The following is a 24,435-nucleotide window of genomic DNA, read 5'->3' as shown; positions in this document are numbered from 1 at the left end:
TGTAATTGCCCTGGAACCAGAAGCTCAAATAAACTCTTCCTTCTATAAATTGCTTGGGTCAGTGTTTCTATCACAGCAACAGAAAAATGACTAAAACAATAATTGGTACCAGAGAGTGGGCTGTTGACTGTGAAGAACCTGACCATGTGGGGTTTTGGAGGAATGAGTAAGACTTTGGAAGGTTGGGCTAGAAAAGCTGTTGGTTGCTATAAGCAGAGCTTAACAGGCCTTTCTAGTAAATACCTGGAAGAAAGCAGTGCTGAGAACAATATAGTTTCAGAGGGAAATAAGGACTTAAGCAGCAATTGGGATATTTTGGCAAAGAGTCTGGCTGGAGTCTGCCCATAGCCAAAAAGCTTGCCTGAGGCTAAGTTGAAAAGTAATGGACTAATTTCTTTGGCAGAAGAAATTTCAAGACAGCCTAATGTAGAAATGGTAGCATGGCTATTAATGGTGATAATTATGCAGATCTACAGTGAAAGAGAGCAAATGGGGCAGAAAGAAATACAGTTTGGATTGAAAAAGAGTACTAGGAAGATAAATGTTGGAGCCCTGGCATGTGATGGAGGGGATCCCACTGATAAGAAGATTAAAGTGATTAAGGAGGGGCCTAGAGATTCAAAATTTACCTGTGTAACAAGAAAACTTAAACTCCTCTCTGCAATTTGTAATATGGGCTTATACAATTTAATATAGAAAATTATAGCAACTGGAGAAATTGTAAAGTGTTAATATTAACTTTCAGTTAATAGTGCTGTTTAATGCTCTTCAATTTCTCAATAATTACATGTAATATTCAGTTCTGTTTTGACATTATTGCCAATGTTGGCAGTCTTTTGGACTAGGATTCAACTTCCAGTTGAATACTACTATTTAACAAGACACAAAATAAAGTATTTTTCCTATGTGAAAAAAAAAAAAAAAGAGAGATTCCAACTTAAACAATGGAGAGAATGCCTCCAGGGCAAGATCACATCCAGTTAAGCCTCCAACTTGTGAAAGGAAAATGCTGCAGGGGCCATGGAAGGGAAAGCTAAAATGGATAAAACAAGCTGGAGTCCACCCTAAACTTGCAGTCAAATTTGGCAGTGTCGTTCACCCGGTGCTGGCTTTAGAGGCATGAAAGATGGAAGAGTGAAGGGGTCATCAATTCCTCCTCCAAGGTTTCAGAGAGCCTCGGAGGCCAAGCAGCATGAAGCAGGGATTCCCCTGCCTAGAGAAGGCCCTGATAGGCCATTTCGTGAAGCTGTGAAGGTGAAGCCTTGTTGCCAATGGAGACCCTAGTGAGGCTGGAGCCATGAGGCATCTGCCAAGAAGACCTACATACAGAGAATAGTACCAGCCCAAGAGAGAGATGTGTGTTACACAGAGTGAAGCTAGAGAGGCTGAGCCATCTAAGCCCTTTGGAAGTAAAGTCCCAGAAGTTGGAGGTGGAGCTACTGGATTTGGTGTTTGTCTTGCTGGTTTTCAGTCTTGTTTTGGTCCGGTATTTCCTTACTATTCCTCCAGGCCTCTCTTTTGGAAAGGTAATGTGTATTCCGTTCCACTGTATGTTGGGAGTATGTAATTTGTCTTTTGATTTTATGGAGGCTTACAGTTAAGATATTTACCTGAGTCTCAGAAAAGACTGGACTGTGGACTTTTAAATAGTATTGAGACATTGTATCGAGACTGATAAAGACTATGGGGACTTTTAAAGTTGGACTAAATGCATTTTGCATTTTATATGGTCATGAGCCTATGGGGGCCAGGGGGTGGAATGTGATGGTTTGAATGATAATGTACCCCATAGGCTCCAAGTATTTGGACACTCTGGCCCCAGATGGTGGTGCTGTTTTGGGAGGTTTTACAAGGTGTGGCTGTCCTGGAGGAAACACATCACTGGGAGTGGGCTTTGAGAGCTTTTAAGCCTGGCCAGATTGCCAGTTGCTCTCTTGCTACCTGTGCTTGTGTGATGATGTGAGAGCTTAGCTTCTGCTGCTCCTGCTCCAGCCACCTCCAGCCACCATGCCTCCCTGCCATGATGGACTGTAATTCCCCTGGAACCATAAGCTCAAATAAACCCTTCCTTCTATAAATTGCTTGGGTCAGTGTTTCTATCACAGCAACAGAAAAGTGATTAATACAGAGGATGAGTAGAAACCAGAGGCATTCATAGAGTATAAAGTGTTTAACAGTTATACAAGACTGCCATTGAGCACCTTGCTTCCCAGAATACAGCTCTTGTCCTGTTGGAAGTGACTTCAGGTGGCACAAAAAAGGTACCAAAAGGTCTGAGGAATGGCCATTTTCTCTTGTTTTGTAATTCTTCATAAAGAGTCTCAGAGTGAAGCCTGAGTATCTTAAATCCGCTAACCCTTTTTGCTTTACAAAGAGGTTCGTTTTGTTGCTCTCTGTATCCTTTCTGAAGACAACAGACTCAATCTAGAATTTGCTAACGTTGTTTTGTTTCCACTGCAGCTATTTTGATGACTGCTCTCTATCTGTGATCAGATGGAACAAGAGTCCTTTTAATATCTAACCTAAAAAATGACAAAAAGCCAGGCCTCATGGAACAGCCTATAATCCTAGCTACTAGAGAGACTGAGGTGGGAGGGCTGACTGCAAGTTCAAGGCTTGTCTCAGCAACTTAGTAAGACCCTGTCTCAAAACAAAATATTTAAAAAGGAGTTTGGGGATACATTTCAGGCCCTAAATAAATAATAGTTCAGAGTCAACAGAACCCCTCTCCTAATCAACAACCACAAATCTCAAGAAACCTATGAAACAAAATTCCAGTGGTGCACAGGCATGTCAGGATGATGGTATGAAACAGCAGAAGTATAGGGAAAACAGCTAGTGCATTTATCCACTGTGAACATTAGATGTATGTCAGATTTGAAAAAGGGGGGCTCTTACAGCTCACTATGTTCCAATTCTTCTCAAAGCTGTATTTGGAATAGATTTTACTATGAAATCTCACCGTCAATATGTATATCTGAGGATTAACTCTAACATAATGTTAAGTTCTTAATTCCTCTAAATCCTTTCCATTTTCCTGTCTCATGTGTGTGTGTGTGTGTGTGTGTGTGTGTGTGTGTGCGTGCGCGTGTGCGCGTCCTGGTTTCAAACATTACCTGTCATAGTCTGATTCTGACAAATTATGCAAACCTCTACCTAATCCAATGAGTCTGTATAATTAAAATGGTTAGTTTTAAATTACAACTTAGCACAATTTTAAGGGAAATATAAATCTCTCTTTTTAATTTTCTACTGCCTTAGTTTTATCCAGTTTTGCAAATTGTGCTTATGGCCTGTCTATAAAAATACACTTAAATGTGAATTATGATTTAAATCCCTGTGGGCAAGCTGTTCTGCCTTATTTGTCAGAAAGCAAATAAGACCTACTTTATAGTCTGTTTAGTAAACTGAAAATTTCAAACTTAGGGGTGTAAAATACATTAACTCTACTGTTTCTGTAAGTGCAAAAATCAGCAAACAGATCAATGGTCTTAGAATGATATGAGGATCTTTTAAACAAATCATTATTTGTTTTTCTTTTAAGTTATAAGCTGATACAGAACTGAATGAATTTTTAAATTATTTTTGTTTTATGTATATAACTGTTTTGCCTGCATGTATGTAAGTGCATCACGTGTGTGCAATTCACTGTAGAGGCCAGAAGAGGGTGTTGGATCCCCTGGAACTGGAGCTATGGACTGTTGTTAGCCACCATGTGGGTGCTGGAACTTAAACCTGGGTCCTCTGGAAGAACAGCAGGTGTTCTTGACTGTTGAGCCACATCTCCAGCCCCTTGAAGAAATGTTTCTATGCAATTGCTTAAGTTCATTACCCAAGCAGCCCATTGAAGTGATCTAACTAGTCAGGCGACTTCAACCTGTGTTTATTTTGGGTCATTTAATTTTGATCACTGGAGATCATTTGAGTGTGCATTTATGCCCTTCCCTTTCTATCTGTATTGAATCACAATGCATGCTCTAAAAGCCAATGGAGAGGATGGAGATTCATCTTCCTTAAAAAACACACACACAATTTGAAATCTCAAATATATCCACGTCAAACTGTTATACGAAATTTGAATTGAGAAACCTCAAGGTAAGCAAGATGCTTATACATCATGCCTCGTCCAAAGGAAAATTTTACAGGTTAAAAAAAAAATTCATGGCAGTAATGTCAAAATATTTTAGCTCTCTCTATTGTAGGGGATGTAGCATGTTTTTCCCTCTCTGTTCAGATTCACAAATTAGGAGAAACTTTAGAAGGGTGTTCTGTGGTGAGATTTGCTCCCACGGGGGCATAGCCAGATTGGAAAGAAATGTTCCCAGATGTGTAAATGAATGCAGAAGAGTAAAGCCCCACAGAGTTCATGTCTCTGTAAGTGTAATGCTGCCTTAGCCGCAGTCTCTGGCTCAGGGCCATGACACAGATATAGCCAATGCAGATGAGAGGAGACTGTACATACTGTCATCATGCAGGCCTTCTCCAGCTTCAATAAAAGCACGGAGCAGGACAAAAGAATAAGAAAGATGCTAATATAGGGATGATACTGAATCTTCTATATTTAATTAAATTTCTGGGTGTATGTAAAATTTAGTGTGTGATTATTATCAATATGCTTGCTACTGATGGGGGTTCACAGATGTGTGTGTGTGTGCATGCATGTGTATGTGTGTGTGTGCTTACATACACGTGCACTATGTGTAGAGGCCAGAGGTTGATATTGGGTGTGCTTCTTAATCACTCTCCACCTTGTATATTGAGGCAGAGTCTCCTGCTGAACCTGGAGTGCCCACTCATTCAGCTAGTTGAGTTGATCAGCTTGCCCTGTGGGTTCCCCATCACCTCCTCTCTGGTTCTGGGATTGATGGTAGGCTGCCACACCCACCCAGCAGTTATGTGCCCTTTAAATGCCTCTCTATTTAGAGTGTCCTCAAGGTTATTTCTCTTTAAAAATTTATTTTTATTTTATGTTTTTTCCTCCATGTATGTAAGTGTACCTTGTGCATGCCATGCCCACGAAGAGAGTGTCAGATCCCCAGGAACTGAAATTATGGGTAATTGTTAGTGATCATGAGGTACTAGGTCCTCTGCAAGAGCAGCCTGTGCTCTTAAGTGTTGAGCCATTTCTCCAGCCTCCTCAAGGTTATTTCTTTTGTTGTTGTTGTTTGTTTTTTGTTTTTGAGGCAGGGTCTCCCTGTAGCCCCAGCTGGCCTGGGACTCTCTAAGTAGACCAGGTTGGTCTAAATCTCACAGAGATCCACCTGCCTCTGCCTCTGGAGAGCTGAGATTAAAGGCATGTACCACCACACCCTGCTAAAGGTTATTTCTTAAGTGTCTGAGTATTTCCTATATGGGTCAGGCATTCTTAGTTAAAAATACATCATATATATATATCTATATATGTATATTTCATGAACACATGAAATTGGTGTGGAGTAATGAGGGGGGTTGCAGACAGTGGAGGGGATCTAAATACAATCAAAATGTATAAAATTTTTCAAAAATTCAATTAAAAAGGGGAGAAAAGCAAGCAACAAAAATACATGTAATAAAAAAACCCCCATATAAAAGTCAATGGAAAATAATACTTTTTCAAAATTACACATATAATATGTACACATACATTTCTCATACTATGTAATTATACATGCGTGTATTTTTTTCTCTACGTGCTTTTTCCTAAAAGATGCATATGGAAGAAAAAAGAACAGTTAGGCTATTCGGTAATGAACTTGGTAGGTGATCATTGTTCTAAGACTTGTTTGGCAGGTCCATTTTCACTTGATAGAACAGGTACAATATGGATTTGTCATCTTGGTGACTAATGAGAAAAAATTAACACAAATTTTTATTATATTTATTACAAATTAATTAATTTGTGTGTATGTATGCACGCTACATGCCACAGTACATGTGTGGCGGTCAGAGGACAGTTTGCAGGAGTTGGTTCTCTCCTTCCATCATGTGGGTCCTGGGGAGTGGTCTCGGGTCGTCAGGCTTGGCAGTGCATGCCTTTATCGGCTGAGCCATTCTTCGGCCCCGAACACCCTGTTTTATAAAGGACCTACACTGTTACTACCAATTGTGAGGAACCTGGAAAATTTCTGCAGTTAGTCCTGTTTCTTTCCTGTCACTGCCTCTCATATATTTTAATCCATAGCTTGTTTTTTCCTGCTGCTTATTTCTAAGATCCTGTACAAATAGAAGCAGGGCATTAATCGCCTTCACCTTCATGTACAGCGCGAACTCTACTTGCTTAGGTCCATGAAGTGTCACTGTGCTGTTAATTCAATAACTCTAATCATGCAGCTTTTTCTATACCCAGACAAACGGAGCAAATTGAGATTGCTCAGTGAGGCTGGGGAATGACCTTCATTTCAGCACAATGACTTGCTTGCTGTTTATATACAAACAGCTGAACCACATTTTAATTCCAGGCTCAAATTTGGAAGCTGTGGTTGCCAGAGACAAAGACAGCTTCCTGGTGCTGAAAGCTGAAGAGACAGAGGTCTCCCCCGACCAAGTTCAGCAAGCCACCACCAGCTATGTACTGCCCCTGCGCCCCCACCCCCAGGATGAAGGAGAGTGGGGGTTGAGTAGATGTGTCCCTTCAAAATATGTGACCAAATGTCCCAGTCTGCCTAGGACACAGGACTCTCAGAGTTCAGCCTGCAAAGTCCTGGGTAAGAGAAGAAGAGTTGATCACCCTATTTCCTAACATGTATAAAATTACTAGCAATGAACTAACAACATCGTTTCTAGGAATTTACGCAAAAGTCACCATCTTAGTTGAGTGTAAGGAGTTTTGTTACAATATTATTTATCACTTGCGAGTATCTGTGGTGGATATGGACATTTTCCACAGACACTGCAAAGCAAACCAGAAAACATCACCAAAACATTTACAGTGATGGTTGCTGGTACAGAAGGCCTAAGCAATTATTTAATTTCTCTTTATATTTTCCGTACTCTTTACAAACAAAATAGTAATATTTTTGGTGAGAGAACATCAAATTATATTTTTAAAAACAGGCAAATACTAAGACTTAGCATGCTGCCTTATACAGAGTAGTTACCAACTAAGCATTATTTGAAGTGTTTGCATAAAATATGAATTTTTTTTCCTTCAAATTTTTCACAACTGCATCTGTTAGGAGAATTGCAGGTCCAGGATTCTACCGTAGAGTTGGAGTCAAGCCTGATTTATTTCCATGTAATTAAATGTTATTCTTATAATAAAAAATCTCAGCTAGCTGGACTGACATCATCTACAGAGTGGCTCATTCTCCATGTGGGACTGGATCCACTGTAGGCTGTTTCCCTAAATCTTTCCACATTAATACTCTATCGGCAGTAGGCACAGTACAATCTGCCTTACAAACCACCTAGGAAATGAAACCAAACGGGGGAAGAGAATTCTTCATTTTCTTTTTCAGTCTGGTGTCAATCTCATACCAGTGTCAGCAGGTAACATCCTGTAAAAGACACATCTCTGCTACTGTGGAGAAGGAATGCGTTTGGTAGAGCAGAGTAATTCTTGTAGCACAGTGAAAGACTGCTAGAAAACTGACTATCCCAGGTCCCAGCTATACACCCACTACCTACCTACAAGGTTGTAAGAGATTCAAGCCGATTTCAGCTCACTCAAAGTCATCTACCAAGATGCTGGCACTACAACTTAGAAGGGGACAAAAGGTATGTGTAAAGAAATGCTCAGTGGTAGTGGTAATGACTGTAATAAATGCATGAGAGAGGAGACAGGTGCTATTCAATGCAGAATATCCAGTGCTTGGTGCTATGCTCACCGAAGTGTAACAGGTAGAGACACAGAGGTCAGCTTTGGCTCAATGCCTCAGTGTACCTTGACTCTGCTGCAGTCACTCCCTTTCCTCTGCCATCATTGGCCATACTACTTTCCCTTGATGACAGTCACACTCTGCTAGCTGATATCCCTGCTTCTCTACAACTGAGTCACATCCAGTCATTCTCCAAGAGGAGACAGATGATGTTGGAGGTAGGTTACCAGCATGGTTACTTTTGGTCTTAAAATTCAAACTTCTGTTGTGGTCCCCAGACCCTGAGAGTCTGACTCTGGCCAGTCTTGTTGTGGTCCCCAGACCCTGAGAGTCTGACTCTGTCCAGTCTTGTTGTGGTCCCTAGACCCTGAGAGTCTGACTCTGTCCAGTCTTGTGGTCCCCAGACCCTGAGAGTCTGAATCTGGCCAGTCTTGTTGTGGTCCCCAGATCCTGAGAGTCTGACTCCTCACATTCTTCAGCATGTCCTCACCCCATTCTAGCTAGGCCTTTCTTCTTCCTTCCAAATCTGAAGCTCCTTTTCAGCACCTGTTTTCTGATCTTGTGATTTTTCTCTGCCTACCACGCTACACTCTTTGTATCACTGGTTCTTTCTTGTGACGTCAAAAATCACTTCTTGGGGACGTTTCTGACCAGCTGAATTCAAACAGCTTCTCCCAACCTCTGTAAAATCTTTACTGAATCACTTTGAGTCTTTGCTTAACAGCAGTGCTGAGGAGCCCTGCACTTATATTTTGGCTAAATGGGCTGAGGGTTAAAAATGGGTGTCTGACTGAAGTGGGAGCCAATGTCCTCAAATCAGCTTCTAGAGATATAAATACAATGAAATGATTAACAATTGAGTTATTCCAATTTTATCACTAAAAGGGTCAAAATGCAAATTTTAAAACATTTTGATGTGTGAGGATGCACTTTGGTGTTGGACACAAATATGTGGAAGTACATATGTAAGTATGAAGGCCAGAGGTCACTGTTGAGTATTTTACTCAATCTCTAGCCACCTTATATTTTTGAGAAAGAGTTGCTCACTGAACCTGGAACCTGTGAATCAGCTAGACTGGTTGACCAGTAAGTCCCAGGGATCCTTCTGTCTCTGCCTCCCCAGACCTGGGAATACAGACATGCTCTGCAGCGCTTTGCTTTTTGAGTGCTGGGGAATAAAACTCAGGTCCTCATGGTTGTACAGCAAATACTTTACCACTGAACCATCTCCTCAGCTCCTGAAATGCAAATGTTTGCTGTCATTGTACAGGAACAATCCATTTGTTTAGCATGATGAGCTGAAAGCTTCCCCTACTGTCTCTACAGCAGACACAAAAAGATGTTTATTTTGACTTGAAGTTGATGGAGAATATATTTTTGGCCAACTTTAGAAATTCCTGACAGTTGTATCCACAGCAAGTTGCAAAGCTGTTCTTCCTTCTGGATAGGAGATTAAGGTAAGCATGCCAAACAGGTGTACAAAGATTAGACTTATGATAAAACCTAATCTTTACTTTTCTGCCTGGTGTTATTTAAATTTGGTTGGGGTTTCTTTGCTCCAAAAGGATAAGATAGCCTTTCTAAAGGTATCCAATTAATATGTTCTTTTACCTTTTATTTATTAATTTGTTTTCCTCATAAAGTAGTCTCTATCACAAATGCTAACCATTCATTAGTAATTTCCTTTTATTTGTAGTTCCAATGGCTGATGGAACTTGAACATATAAAATAAACACAGAATGTTTTGACTCTAATATGCATCTGAGCGCTCATCTGTATTTGAAAATAAATATTCAAATACCAACAACAAATCAGAATGATACGCCTTCCTTGTGAACATTATCCCATCAATTGACTATCATGGTTTTCTACATGATTATGTAACCACTGAGCATGCACAAGTTCAGAGATGTCAGGAATGACCTTGAAACAACATTTGACTATGAGACCTAACAGAAGCAAGATGGAAGTCCGGGTATATAGTTAATTCTGACTGAACAAGGTCAAAGCCAAACTTTCCTGAATCTCTACCCAAGGTGTTTTGTCTACTAGATGTTCCCTAAGACTGTATGCATCATAATGGCAGGGCTTTTGCCTTTGTTCAGAACATTATATCAGGGGCTTTTAGGACAGAGTGTATTGCACTGAGCATGGTCACGCTGATGCAGTGATCAGTGAAGAAAGGGTTGACTGAATGGACTAAGGAGAGATGGGGGAAGGGCAGCTTGTGCTCCCGTCTCATGTAAATCACTCCCTGATTTACAAGCACTGATGGAATTGGCACACAGCAGACTCATGGGATGAGTCCTGATCAGAAATGACCAAAGGAACACAATGAGTTCTTCTAGAAGCTTCCATTTCCAGAGGTCAGGCTGCTTTGAGACTTGATTTGCCTTGGGATCTCTAAACAAGAAAGTGAGAAAGACAGAGATCCTTTTTTGTTGTTTTGTTTTGTTTTTTTGTTTGTTTCCAAGTTGTACTACATTTGAGTAACAGAGTTACAAACCCAGAATGTTCCAGGGTTACAGTGATGACCCAGGGAAGGGCAGACATGGGAAACCAGTTTGGGAGATCACACTGGGAAACCACACTGGGAAATCAGACAGGAAAATTAGCCTCTTGCATCTAATTCTTCTTTCCTGATGAGTTCTCGAATCTTGATATTTTAATTTTATCATACTTCGTGTAAAGCAAAAACAAGCTCTCTTTATAATTTTCTTTTTTAAAAAAGTATTTTGTTATCTTTATTTTATGTGTATGAGTGTATTGCCTGCATGAGTGTAAGTGCACCCATGTCGTGCAATGCCTGCAGAGGTCAGAAGAAGGTGTCAGATCCCCTGGAACTGGAGTTACAGACAGTTGTTAGCTGCCATGTGGGTGCTGGTGACTGAACCTGGGTCCTCTACAAGAACAGTCAGTGCTCTTAAGTGTGGATCCATCTCTCCAGCCCCCTACAATTTTCTTTATTAGCTTCACAGAATAAAAATATCCAGAACAACAAAAACAGGTTGTCAATCTAGTGACCAAGTGTCAAGATCATCTCCAGATTCACAGACTTAGTTTGAGTTTCATTTACAATTTCTTGAGGTGTGTGTGTGTGTGTGTGTGTGTGTGTGTGTGTGTTTAGATATGCCTTACTAAGAAGTGATAGCTGGCTGGGCCTGATGGGCAATCCTATAATCTCACTTTCAAGACCAACTGGCCTCAGGGTGAATTCAAGACCAGCCTGAGCAACTTAGTAAGATGTCATCTCAGATAAGGAGTAAAACAGGGCTGGGGATATGGCTGGGCAGCAGAGTCGCTGGCCAGCATGTGCGAAGGCCTGGTTTCAATCTTCAGTATACACCTCCTTACATAACCACACACACAAACACCCCTCACCAAGCACAGTGTTTTCTGTTAAGGACTCATACGTGTGCTTATTTTTCTAGCCTTTTCTGTTCTTTTGGAGGTTGAGCACTCATTTACGTGGTGAAATCTACCCTACAACTATCTCACTAGTCCTCACAAGAAGATGTCTATCCAACCAACATGGAGTCTTTCACCAGTTGCTATCCAGGCTTCGGTCTCAATCAGTCAAGGTTCATTGACTATTTTCATGCAAGGCTTTACATGAAAAGTAGCCTCATACAATGACTTTTCTAAGCATAATCAAGGGATTTCTATATAAATGACTATACTAGAGGGAAAACCAAAAAGGACATCTAATTGAGAGACGAAGTGACTGTCCTCTGTGTTAGTTCACACAGACAATGCCCTATGCCATTTGTCTTCACTGTCCAGGGTCCGCCGACTATGATGAAGATTAGCATCTTTTACATTTACACAGGGTGCTTTGTATGTATCATCAAATTCAGACCGTCATCAGTCTCATTTTATAAGGGATGGGACTGAGTTTCAGAAGGATTTAGTAACTTTCCAATATAATAATGTTAGAGGCAAAAGTGGGATCCAAACCGAGTGGGTATCTCTCCCAAAATACTGCTCTCATGCTGGATCTGAGCATTTGTTTTCTAAGATGTGTCCACCTAGGTGCCCACTAACGTGGACTGCCTGAGCCCAAGTACTCTGAGCTGGAAGTTAGGGAGTGGAGAGCACTGAAGCCCTTCCCAAGGATCCCGGGAACTCTGAAGGATTCCAGAGTTGAGGCTGAGTCCCAGGAGTTTGAGGCACTTAGAGCATTGGCATCAGCCATGATGCTCTGTCTTCCCTAAAGCCTCGGTGTCATCTGTATCCTTGTGATGTGAGCTCTACATCTAAGCACAGGGGAGATGGCTATATATGGAAGAAAGCCTACAGGTGCATGGAAAGCATTACTTTAGCTGCACTCTAAAAAGAAGGTGGAAGGCCCATGAGATGGATGCGGAGGGTGACTCTGAGTAAAGACTCAAGGGGCTGAGACTGTAACACTCAAGGAAGATGCTGCACTTTGGATTCCTCTGGTCTTTGATAAACAACTTGTGTCATCAAATCAGCCTATCCTAAGTGTATCTCCTGTGTTCTAAAATACTGTGACAACAGTGGCCACTTCTTTGGCAGACTGAGTGAGGCTGGCTAGTTGGTGACCTCCAGGGATCTGCCTGGCTCCACTTCCCAGCTCTAAGATTGTATTTGTGTATGACACTGTACCCTGCTTTTTTTTTGTGGGTGCTGGGGATCAAACTCCGGTCCCCAGGCTTGTGCAGCAAGCATTTTACAAACAGAGCTATCTCTCCAGCCCTCTGACCTCTTAATATGACCTTGTGGTTATTTAGAGAGAACACCACTCCCTGAGAGGCTGCAGTGTGCTGACCAATGCATTCAGCCCTTAACAGAGAGCATAGCATGTGCAGGCTATGCTCCTGTCTATCAAGTTTTGGGAAACTGAAGAAAAGTGAGGAATATCTATTTGCCTAAATTTCCACATCTAGTGAATGGTGAGGCTGGGTTTTAAGGCCAGGTCTGTCTGCTAACCATATGGCACCAGCTAGCTCAGTGCCCCATGCAGTAGATTTCAAGAAATAATAGGATGATTGTAATTGCTAATGATTTCTGGGAGGGTGGGGTTCATCATCATTAGAGGTCTCCTGGGACTTCCTAAGTGCCTTACGGAAAGAGGCCACCTCTGGCTCAGCTTTGAAGACTCACATAGGCAGCAGTGAACAGCGTTGACACACGCAGGTTGAGTTATACCTGCTGCACGCACCGAACTGTAACACCTGTGCTGTGTGAGTGACAGAGTGACCAGCAGCGTTTGAACTCACAAAACAGCTGAATTTGTGGAAAGGAAATGAGTCTTCTGTATTCTTTCTGAATACCCAACGGTATTTAAGATACGTTCTTGTTGTGGCCTTTCGGAAAGGCAGGATAAGAGAATGATGAAAAGTATAATTTTCATGCTCCATTTCTGGCTCAGCTATTTATTATGGGTGCCACTTTGGCTAATTCACTTACCCTCTGATATCAGTACATCCATCAATAAGTGAGTATAGCAAGAGTACCTACCTCATAGCTTTTGCAGGGCAGTAACTCAGATGATGACTTAGCCCTGTACCCAGTCCACAGAATGTAATGTGTCAAGGTTAATGATTACTATTTTAGACCCAGACCATCTTTTATTCCTGTCTCCCCCCTTCTCCCTCAAACAGTATTAAAGCTAAGATTATAACAGCCAATAGGACTGCTGTGAAATAGGTACTGGTTAGAGAATTTTCCATATGTAATTAATTTTCATGAGTGTGGGAAGTGAGGCCCGTGGAACCAAGATGTTGGCTCCTGGTCACATCACTCCTGATTTTGTGTTCTTGTCCATAACAGCATGCTGTTCCATCCACTGTTGAGCCTACAGTAAGCATCTCTCATTATTAGTGAGAGTTTAGAGTTTCTCCCTGCCTATATGCCCACCATTAAAGTTCTCATAGAATTGGAGTTTTCATGGATTTTTTTTCCCCCTGCATTTGGAGTGAGTATCAACATCTCACCACCAAGCTCTAGTCACTCCTTGATCATCCAATCCTGGTCCTGTTACTTGGAGTTGGATGCAAGTTCTGACAAGTCTGTCTTATGTTCTCTCAGGGGGCTCCCATCCCAGATGAATGAGAGACTCATAAGTAACAAAGATAGGAGGGATCTCAGATACTGTTTACTAGGACTTGGGGGAAGCTGGGAAGCTTAGTAACTAATAGATAACAGGTTGGGTAATTTCTGATGGAGCCAGGGGCAGAGCCTAGAGTCTCCTGCCCAAAGCTTGTTTTTAGCACACACTCCCTGTCCTCCATCTACAGATTCATCTACGGTTGTTTTCCCAGCTAGCTGACCTTGCCTGTTCAGCTGACACACACACAGGCTGCTCTTACATGAACATTTGAGCCTCTGGCCTGGGCTTTCAGACTTGGGAATCAGGACAGTCTCTGAGCGTCCCCAATGGTGATGATAATTTTACTACTTCCCAACCCACAAGTCTTCTGAAAGCCCAGCAGAGCTGAACTTCTGGGTCAGTATTGGCTTTTACCATTTGTGATTTAATTAACTCTGAAGGAAACTAAGCATTTTCTCTGGAAGGGAAAGCAAAAGAAATTGTGCCCGAGTTCCCACTACATAGCATCTTCTACATAAATGTTGCCTGAGCATGACATGCAGAGGACGAGGGCAGGAAAGAAGATGATTCTCAGGAGGCCTTCTTTCCTTTTCTGTATATGGCTTTTGAAGCTCTCGAAAGCTATGGAGACACCCGAGCAAGCTGTCACCATCCAGCATGGGTTTTGCCTTCAGCTTTTCTGCATTGCTACAGCAACTTCAAAGGTCAAATCTTATTGCATCTGTCTTGGCAGGAATGAAGATATTTGAGAGACACTGTGCCCTTCCCTTTGGCTACCAGACTATTGAAACAAATTAAGAAGTTGGAATTTCCCCAGGAATCTCATTCTGGGAGAAAGAAAAAGGTGAGGCCTGCGCCAGGCCAGGAGGAATGTGTCTTCCAGGGAGAGAGTTCACACAGCTCTGGTATATCAGACCTTCTTGCAGGAGACACTAGAGTCCAATGATGGGTCGATGGATGGACCCACTCTTTGACCAGGATTGCTTAGGTGTGCATACCTCTGGCCCTTGTCTAGACCTACACGTTATGTCAGGATCGCAAAGACAGGCTTGGGGGTCACCGGATCTCTTTGTCCCTCTTCCCAATGTGGCTGCATCAAATAAGTCTTTTTTTCTGCTTTTCACTATTTCTTACCTGTTAATTGACCTGTTGAGGACAGGTGGCCAAGTCTACCTTGTTAGGGTAGCCAGGCTGCTGCACCCTAACATCTCTAGTAACTTCACTATTCCTCACATTAACATCAATGTCTGGCAGGCAGTATGTGCTTAGTATATATTTCCTGACCAGTATACTTACGATTCTAGGTTTACTATGGTTCTTTAAGACAATCTAGGTTTCAAGATACAAATCCAATCATCTCCCAAGCTTAAAATCTTCCTAACTTTTCTCTAGGGCTTTAAATGAATCATCCTTCATGTGGCTCAGAAGACCCCAAACTTTCTGGCCCTGCCATGTTTTCCTGGCCCTTACAAAGGCTCCCTCTGACTAATGTCTAGTCACACTGTTCTCCTTTCTGCTGAACACTTCCTGTCTCAGAGCAGTCACCCATGCCGTTTCCTCTTCCTGGAATGCTTTCCCCAGACTCTAACAGATCTGTTCTCCCTCAGCCTCCTGGAAGGAATGCAAACATTCTACATGGCAGGGGACTTCTTCGACCACCCTGCATGTCTGAGACTCTACCACTAGCACTAATCACAATCTGGTATTATCCTATGCAGTCATTTGTTCACTTGTTCACTGCCAATGTTTTTCACTAGGATGTTGGCACATCGTGCAAAGGCTGGGCAATATGATTCCCAGCTATAGCAGCAGCACCAGTTGGACACAAGAAAAGTATTCCATGAACACTGGAGGAACGCAGATGCCTACCTGGCTCTCCAAGGTCTCCATTTCACATTTCAAATAAGCCATTCAGGGAAGATAATTCTGCTTCCATTTAGACCATCCCAGAGCTCAGTACATAGAAAAAAAATGATCCAATGGGAGGGCACGACTTCCTGTTCTGGATTCAAAAGGGACTCCTGGTGGGGGTGACTTGCAGAATTCAATTTCTATGAATAATTTGGGTATTGTAAGCCTGGCCCTTCTGTACTGTACCAGTAGGACAAATACTATATTTCACAGAAGAAAAATGTTATAGAAAGTCATTGCATTTATAAAATTACATTCACTTTGTAGAGTGGCACAGATTTCACAGAGCATTTATGGAAGCCAGAGAAGCTGGTTCTCTCCTTCCACCATGTGGGTGCCAGAGCTGGAACTCAGATCACTAGGCTTGTTGCTAAGTGCCTTTACCTGTTGAGCCATCTCATCTGCCCTGTTCTTTTGTTTTTAATGTAGTCTCATCAGTTAAAGAGCCGTTGAAAACAATACTAGTTCTGTAGCTGGATTTTCCAGTCAGAACATTTCACCTTCTCATTCCCTTGGAAAATGGCGGGAAGGAGTCCACTGTGTCTTCTAACGAAGAGTAACGAATAATGGGAATAACAAAACCCAAACTTCTTGACTTATTGTGAATTGATGAACTTGTTAGATAATCAAATACAAGTGGCATCTTTGCTTGTTATTCAGAAGAATATGATTTCTGGTGAGCGAGTGTAATACTGAGCTGTTAATTCTAATTTTCTTTTTCAGAAAAGTTATTTAAAGGCTCTGGTATTTAATCTCCCAGGTCATGCCATTTTAGAGGGGAACTCCACTGTGCAGGACTCCCAAGAAAGAGTGATCTTGGAGAATATCGTCTACTCAGGGAATACGTCAGGTTTCTTTCTTTTCTTTTCCTTTTTATCCAACTGGGAGTGTTTGTGAGCCCAGCTCCCAGCCTGCCATGGCTCCACCTCCATGTGGGTGTCTGGAGGATCACCTTTCATTCAGTCTTGATGCCATCTGCTTTATTATTTACTCAATGCATTTTATTTAAATTATTTCCATTTTTAAATGTTAACATATTTCTCTAAAAAGGAAAATCAATTTTCCTGTTGGCAAAAAGACCACACGAGCACCCAGTCACCATGAAGGAGAGTGACCTCAGCAAAACTGAACAGTGCTGTAGGAGGCTCAGCTCCAGGCCTGAGGAGAAGCTGCACACCTTCTAGAACCAAATTAAAATGACCTCCTTGATCAGAATGGGCAAGGAAGTGGGAAGGAAGAAGCTTCTTTATCTGATTCAATCTCTCTCAATGCCATGCACTTGGTAATACTTGACAATCTCTTATTATTTCCCTTGAATAACTCCTTCTGAAAAATACCACTGATAACAGCATCGGCCTACTGCTCTCTCCCAAAGGAGGTAAATACACGAGGGGCTCTGAATCCACAAAGAATCTCCCTTCTCTGTCCTCTGGTTACAAAAGCACAATGTTTCAGAGTAAAAAGTTTGTGGGAATAGATATCATAATGCACATGTCTGAATATAAGTAAACTCGTATATTTCAAGTAGGTTCCCTAATACTAACACAAGCATTCTATCTTTATGTTAATATGAAACTGTTTTAAATATTCAAAAGCGCACGAAAATCAACTCATTATTTCCTCTGGCAACTGAAGCTCTTCTATCCAGTAAAATGTGAATTACCTTTTGAGTTTAAATATCCCTGTGAAACAATAGTTATTAAGAAAAAACCCAGAGCTTTCTCCCTTTTCTATGCAGTGGCACCATATTGGGTCTCTGCTCTCAAAAGTTTGGGGGAACATTACAGTGTCCCCCACCCTCCATGCATCATGCTTTGTGAAAAATCTCATATAAATAGCACAGTACAACATAACAGCATTGATAATGATCAGGCCACTTGAGGAAACAATGGGCTTTCATCAATGGCAGTAAAAGAAACTCCAGTCATTGTCAGTGTGGAATTTTAAAAAATGGGAGGGAGGGTATTGGTCTCCATTTCCTCTTGCACATACTCATTAATTCCCACAGCTTCTAGACATTCCAGGCTTTGCCTATTCATGCAAAGAACCACTTGAATGCACACAATGCCTTCAGCCCCTATCCAGTCCTGGAAACATTCACTGCTTCCTTTGAACTATTTTGCTTGAGCATCCTGCTGAATTATTCACGTTCTGCCAAACAGCTCCTAATGCTCTGAGGAGGAGAGGCGGTGAGCTGCTGTGAGGGGTTACCTTTTGGTGACTCTCTTAAGGACTAACAGCAACAAAGAAGATGCTCATTAGTCTATGCAGGCATCACGGAGGTGGGAAAGGAAGGGATGAAGGCAGTGGTGGTGAGGGAAAGGAGCAGTGATCCTCAGGCATCTGTGAAGCCTGGGAGTCTATTCATCCAAATAGATGAGTCCCTGCTGCTCCTGTCAACCATCACCTAGCATCCTAAGTCACCAACTGCATCCCCTTTGGGCCCCTTCTACTGCAGCCAGAATGCTTTCCAAATACACATCTAATCATGTCTTCTCCCTGGAAGCTTAGAAAATTCCTCATTCCCAGAAATCCAGCCCCACAGAAACCTTTGTGCTCCTCTTTGCCACAGGGCCACCACTAATCATAGGACCATTGCATAAATTCTTCAGTCTGTGTGGTGCTTTATAATATTATGTCATGTGTCTCATGTATCCTAAGAAAGACCAGTTCTGACCCTATCCTTATACACTGCTTCAGGTCCCCTTGATATCTTCTCTGCAGACATTTTTTTCCTCCATATTTATAATTATACTTGTCTCTGAGTACCCACAGGGGATTGGTTCTGACCTCTTTACCTTTCAGGGATACCAGAACCCACAGACGCTCAAGTCTTTGTATGAAATAGTGTGGTATTTGCTAATAATATGTGCATATTATTTTGTGTGCTTTGAATCATCTCTAGGTTATATGAACCAAGTGTAATGTAAGTACTCTGGAAACAGTTGTACTATATTATTATATTATTATAATGACAAGTCTATACATATTCGGTACCCATACAATATTTCTTTTGAGGGCAAACATCTTTAATCCACAGTTAGTTGAATCTAAAGATGTAGCAAACATGAAAAGGGAGGGCTGATGGTATTTATAATTATATATTTGTGTGACTGTTTTTCTGATGTTCCCACTAAACTGTGAGCTCTATAAGCTACATAGTGGCTAATTTCCTCATCTATCATGCAACAATACCTTGTACACACAGTGACTAAAGGCTTCAGAAAAGAAACTTGTTTCAACTTCCTACTGCTAGCTTTGAAGGAGCTGAGATTCTTGTTATAGTCGTCAAACAAAAATGGCGTCAAGGTTGGGACTGTAACTCAATTAGTAGAATACTAGCCTAGTGGGCATGAAGCCCTGAATTCGTCCCTAGCACCCCATAAACAGGGCATGGTGGTACATTCCTGTGATACCAGCACTTGGAAAGTGGAAGCAGGAGGATCAGAAGTCCAGGGTCATCCTTTGGTTACATAGTGAGTTTGAAGCCAAACCCAACTATGAAATTCTATTAAAAAAATGGAGTCAAGTCATCTTGTTTGATAAATAAGGAAGGTGTGTGTCTCTTAGGGTCTTTGTCTTCCAATTTGCAAAAACAAGCCAATGACACCTACCCTTTGTAAGATAAACCACAGAGAAACTCAACTTACGTTGGTTTAGAAGCTTCGGCTTGATCAGTCTGTAGTTTCTCTCCGCCCTCCACCTCCATTGTACAATACACGATGCGGTTTGGAGCCAAAGATTTAAGGCCTTGGACTTCCATGATCACCACCTGAAAACAGAAACACACACATGATGGATGTTATTGTCACTGTCGGAGGCAGCATCATCCAGAAGAAGAGAAACAGACAAGAAGGGGCAACGGCAACAGGCGTGTGTCGGTGTCTAACAGCTTTTTACCGTTATTCAGGGCCAGCCCTGCATGAGGACGTAATTGCTCACAATGTAGCTTACTGCTTCCGAGATGAAAAAACAAGGCTCATTCATATATTTATTCATTCATTCTGCAGTGATGAGAACTGAACCTGGGACCTTGTACATGCTAAGCAAGCATTATACCTCTGAGCTACATTCTTGGCCCTACCTTGTTCTCTCTCTCTCTCCCCCCTTCCTTCCTCCTGTACTCCTCTGTTCCTTATTCTTCTCTCTCTCTCTCTCTCTCTCTCTCTCTCTCTCTCTCTCTCTCTCTCTCTCTCTCTCTCTCTCTCTCTCTCTCTCTCTCTCTCTCTCTCCTTCCTCCTTCCCTCTCCACCTCTCCTCCTTCTCTATCTCTTTTTTTCTTTCTTGAGAAGGTCCCACTTCATTGCCCAGGGCTGATCTTGTATTTGCTCTATAGCCTGGGCCTTGAACTTGGGATTCTGCTGCCTCGGCCTAAGTAGCTGAGATAATAGACCTGTACCATCAGGGCCCAGGAAGGTTTGCTAATGCAGACGCTCATAGAGTCAGACAGATAAGGTAAACTGGGCTATTCTTTCCACATTAAGCAATTAGGAACAAGAAATAGGCTGTCCTGCATTTTCTTTAAAAGTACTCTAACTTTTAGGTCTGCACTGGCAGAAGCACAGCTTGTGAATTCACTTTTCTCTCTATGGAAAGATCAGCAATAGTGGAACATTAAGATGCAGAGCTAGTATTCCTCTGTGTTAGAGCCACAGCCATGGCAGGGAGTGGTCAGGACGATGGCAAACTGGAGAGCACAGGTTCCATCTGCCAACTGAATCCTCAGTCCAACTACCATATATTCCATTTCTGTCCTCCTAGAAAATAGAACTCCCAATCAGAATTATGATCAGAAATTTGATTTTGAAATGCTGACAGTCTAAACAGAGGGAAATAAAATATTTCAACTGTATCACCTCCATTGCTATTTATAACCTTTGTAGGCTAATGCTGTTGAGCCCAAACCAAAACAAATCTGTGGTCACATAGTCTCTGGTCTAGCCTGAGTTCACTTACAATTTCTGGGATTTCTCATCCCTACCCTTTCTATCACTTGCTATTCTGATATTTACTGACATAGTTGTTGTGCTCTGCCACAGGAGAGATGGGAAAGAGGAAAGTAATACTGATTTAAAAATCAGAAGCAAATGACCTACACCAAAGAGCTACGAGTAGTGTATGGGAAGTCACCTGTACTGCAAAGGGGTAGCACTATGACAAAGAAGAAGGTGTGGGTTTGTGAGAAAAGACTGATGCTTCCGAACGACCTTGATTCAGTGAAGCACAGTTGGGACACGTAAGTCTTAGTCTGGCCATGTAATGGCCCAGGGAGTCTCAGTCAGCATGAATCAAAATCATCTGTAGAGCTTGTTAAAGCAGAGCTCCCCAGGCTCCCCCTTCAGGGTGTCTGATTAGTACGGTGGCTTCATTCAGCCCAAGACTCCTCCTTTTGGACAGTTTCCCTGGTGATGCTGCTGCTGGTTCAGGGACTACACTTTGAGAACACTGTATAAGTCACGTGACATTGGACAAATGGGATCACACTAAAGACCCTTCATTTTTCTTTCAAATCTTCAAAACCCCAGTTTTCTTTCCCTTTTACTTCGTGTGTGTATGTATGTGTGAGTGTGTATGTGTGTGTGTGTGTGTTCATGTGTGTGAGTGCAGAAGTAGATGTGCCACAGTGTTCATGTGGAGATCAGAGGACACCTTTGAGTGTCCTTGTCTTCTTCTTTGAGCTGAGGCCCCTTTCTGTTCACTGCTGTGTCTGGCAGGCTAGCTGGCCCACAAGCTTCTGGTCATTGATTCTTCTGTTTCTACTTCCCATTTTGCAGTGGGGATTAAGATGCTCACTACAGCATCTTGCTTTATGTGGGTCTTGAAGATCTGAACTCAGGTCCCCATTCTTGTGTGGCAACCCTTTCCCCATTGAGCCATCTCCCCAGCCCCACCTCAGTGTTCTTATCTGCACAGTAGGGATATAATCTGTAACTGTAGCTGTCCTGAGAAGACAGAAAGACAAGGTACATAATTGCAAGTTTTTACACTGGGAAAGAACCACATACATACGAGGATGGAGGATGGAATATACTGTGGAGAGAGAACAATTGAGACTCTGGAAGATCTTCCTTTAGAAGATCTGACTGTGAACCTTCATTACCTGTGCCATTTGCAAGTGTCAGACTTTGTTTGCACATCTGCAAACACTTCAAAGGCCTGTTTCGAGGGTTCATATAGCCACATTCTGTAAATAACTATCGCTTTTCATCAGAGCACTCTCTTGGCCAAGCTCATGATGCTTAGAATCCTGGGCCCCTGTTTTTCTTCCTGTGAACTGAGCTGCTTTCCCTGTCCCTTCCAGTATGTGATTCTCTAATTACACGAAACATGTCCTGCACCAACCTGCAAATTCAAATCTTAGCTTTCCCTGATGGTATGGCAGCCCTATCCCCATTGTTTTCGTCTCCTCTCACTGTGCCCCCAAAACACATCCGCAAATAGATGTGCAAAGGCTTCAACTGGCAGTTTTACTATGATGTATGATTTAGTGTTTCAATTAAAAAGTATGTGGTGAAGTCTGTGCTTGTATTTACAAGCCAAGGCCCTACTTGAATCATGAACACACAGGAGTATGACTGAGGACTCGCCCACATCTATATCCCTTACAGTCAGCTGCATAATACAGAGAACTAATAATGAATTACAAAATTATAGACTTAAAAGCTTCGTGAAAGTCAATAAACTTTTTCCTCCTGACTGTTAGAAGGCAAAAGGGAGTAGTGAATAAATTGACACCTTTAATTGACAATAATCAAATTCAGAGACACCTAAGAAAAAGCATCCAGTACCTCAAGTGAGTGCTTAAAAAGTAAGAAAAGAAAGTTTCTGTAAGATTACACTAATGGTTTATCACATCCAACGACTTCTATATTTATCAAGTACTCCCTCTTCTGACTGCAAAGCAGATCTGGGAACATCGGGATGTGAGGGTTTCAATCGGAACTGACCACAGAAAAACAAATTACCCCCAGTTAATTCATGACCATCTTCAATGACAGTCTAGAAAATTAATTTAGTCGTTACATATTCTAATTAAATGTGGTCTATTTGATCTGTTCTCTTGGTCTTCAAATCTAGGCTCACCAGAAAATTGTTATGGAACTGTACTGTATATATATTTTTGAAAAGGTAGAAGAAAGTATTTTAAACATTTTTTACCATGAAGAAATAATAAATGTTTGAGGGAAGCTTAGCTTGATTTGAACATTATAAAATATATTATTAGATGGTACTCAGAATGTATGTATAATCTTCATGGATCAATTAAAACGTGTGTGTGTGTGTGTGTGTGTGTGTGTGCGTGTGTGTGTGTGTGCAAATCCTTGTGGGATATTGATCTTTAATACATTATATGTTTGTTTTTTTTTCCTTTGGAGCATATAATAAGAACCTAAAGCCAAGTCTAGTGGCACAGGCCTGTAATCCCAGGCACTCAGAAGGTTGAAGCAGGAGGATTGCATGTGCAAGGCCAGTCTGGGCAACTATGTGAGACCCTGTCTCAAAGAGTAAAGACTGGCAATGTAGCTCAGTGGTAGAGTGCTTGTCTAGAACATGCAAGGCCCTAGTTCAGTGCCCAGCACTGCAAAACCAAAGCACAAGAGAAAACAAATAAACAACTGTTTAAGTGGGATAACTTGTTAATGTTCACATCCCAGCACTGTTTCCTGACGGTTTCCTTAAGGCATGTTTTCTGTGCCATTTAATTATCCCATTCCAGGTGTTCAGCTTCGTGATTTTAATAAGTTTATCACATCGTAAAGTGGTTTTAGAGGGCATTTTTTTTCTTCCCCAGTAAAACTGCTGCCTGTTTCCACCTTCAGCCCGATGTAACGCTAACCTTTCTTAATTCCACCCTTTCAGTGGAGTCACACCATGAAGTCTGTTGCACTAAGCTTCGTATTATTGATGCTCATCCACGTTATCATGTGGATCAACAGGCATTCCTTTTATCTGCCGAACTGTATTCTGTTGTACGGATAGGTGCCATTTTTTGTCTGTGCATTTATCCTCTGAGTGACATTCAGGCTATTACTATTTTGGCTACCATGTATATGCTCTAAAACTATTTGTGGGGACACATCTTTTCATTTCTTTGAGGTAGATATCTGAGCATGGAATTACTGGATGACATAGTAGCTGTATATTTAAGTTTTGAGAAAATACGAACTTACCTTCCAAAGTGGCTGCACCATTTTTAAGTTTCTGGTGGCACGGGACTTAGTGGTGCCCAGGGGTTTGCACCCTGAGCCAGCTTCCCAGTGAATTCTGATGTGGTGGATCAGAACCATTCCATAGGAACCATATAAAGGGCAAATGTGTGAAAAGAAATCAGAGGGATACAGTGATGTGGTGAGTACTCTGCTACAATATTGGCCTGGATAGATTCTTGCTTGGGGAATAGAGCTAAACTCAAAAGGCCTTCTTTACAAGGAACTCTATCATGAAGCCACCATGAAAGATGATAGGAAACACAATCTACACCTCGTTACAATGATGCTCGACTGCCCCTCTCAAACGGTAACCGGACTTGCAAAAACTGAAGCTTTCTCAATTGCCTAAAGTCTTTAGAAAATCCTTGAGTACCTCTTTAAGACAGGAAACAGTAATTCAAGATGACATGTCGGCCTTAAGACTTCATTTCCTTAGGAGAAA

The 24,435-nt window shown here is 41.8% G+C and overlaps 1 protein-coding gene across 1 annotated transcript in view; it reads right to left on the bottom strand.

The window, feature by feature from the left end:
* Positions 1 to 24,435, bottom strand: part of Cadps (calcium dependent secretion activator) — a 497,333-nt gene that overhangs the window by 234,403 nt on the left and 238,495 nt on the right. The window contains 1 exon segment of the mRNA XM_008827502.2: positions 19,434 to 19,555. Within this exon segment, the coding sequence (XP_008825724.1) occupies positions 19,434 to 19,555 (122 nt within the window).

This window comes from Nannospalax galili, unplaced genomic scaffold, assembly GCF_000622305.1.
Source record: "Nannospalax galili isolate Female #2095 unplaced genomic scaffold, S.galili_v1.0 scaffold91, whole genome shotgun sequence".
NCBI classification, from domain to species: Eukaryota; Metazoa; Chordata; class Mammalia; order Rodentia; family Spalacidae; genus Nannospalax; species Nannospalax galili.
Note: the sequence above shows the minus strand (reverse complement) of the source record. Positions and strands in the feature narration are given on the sequence as shown.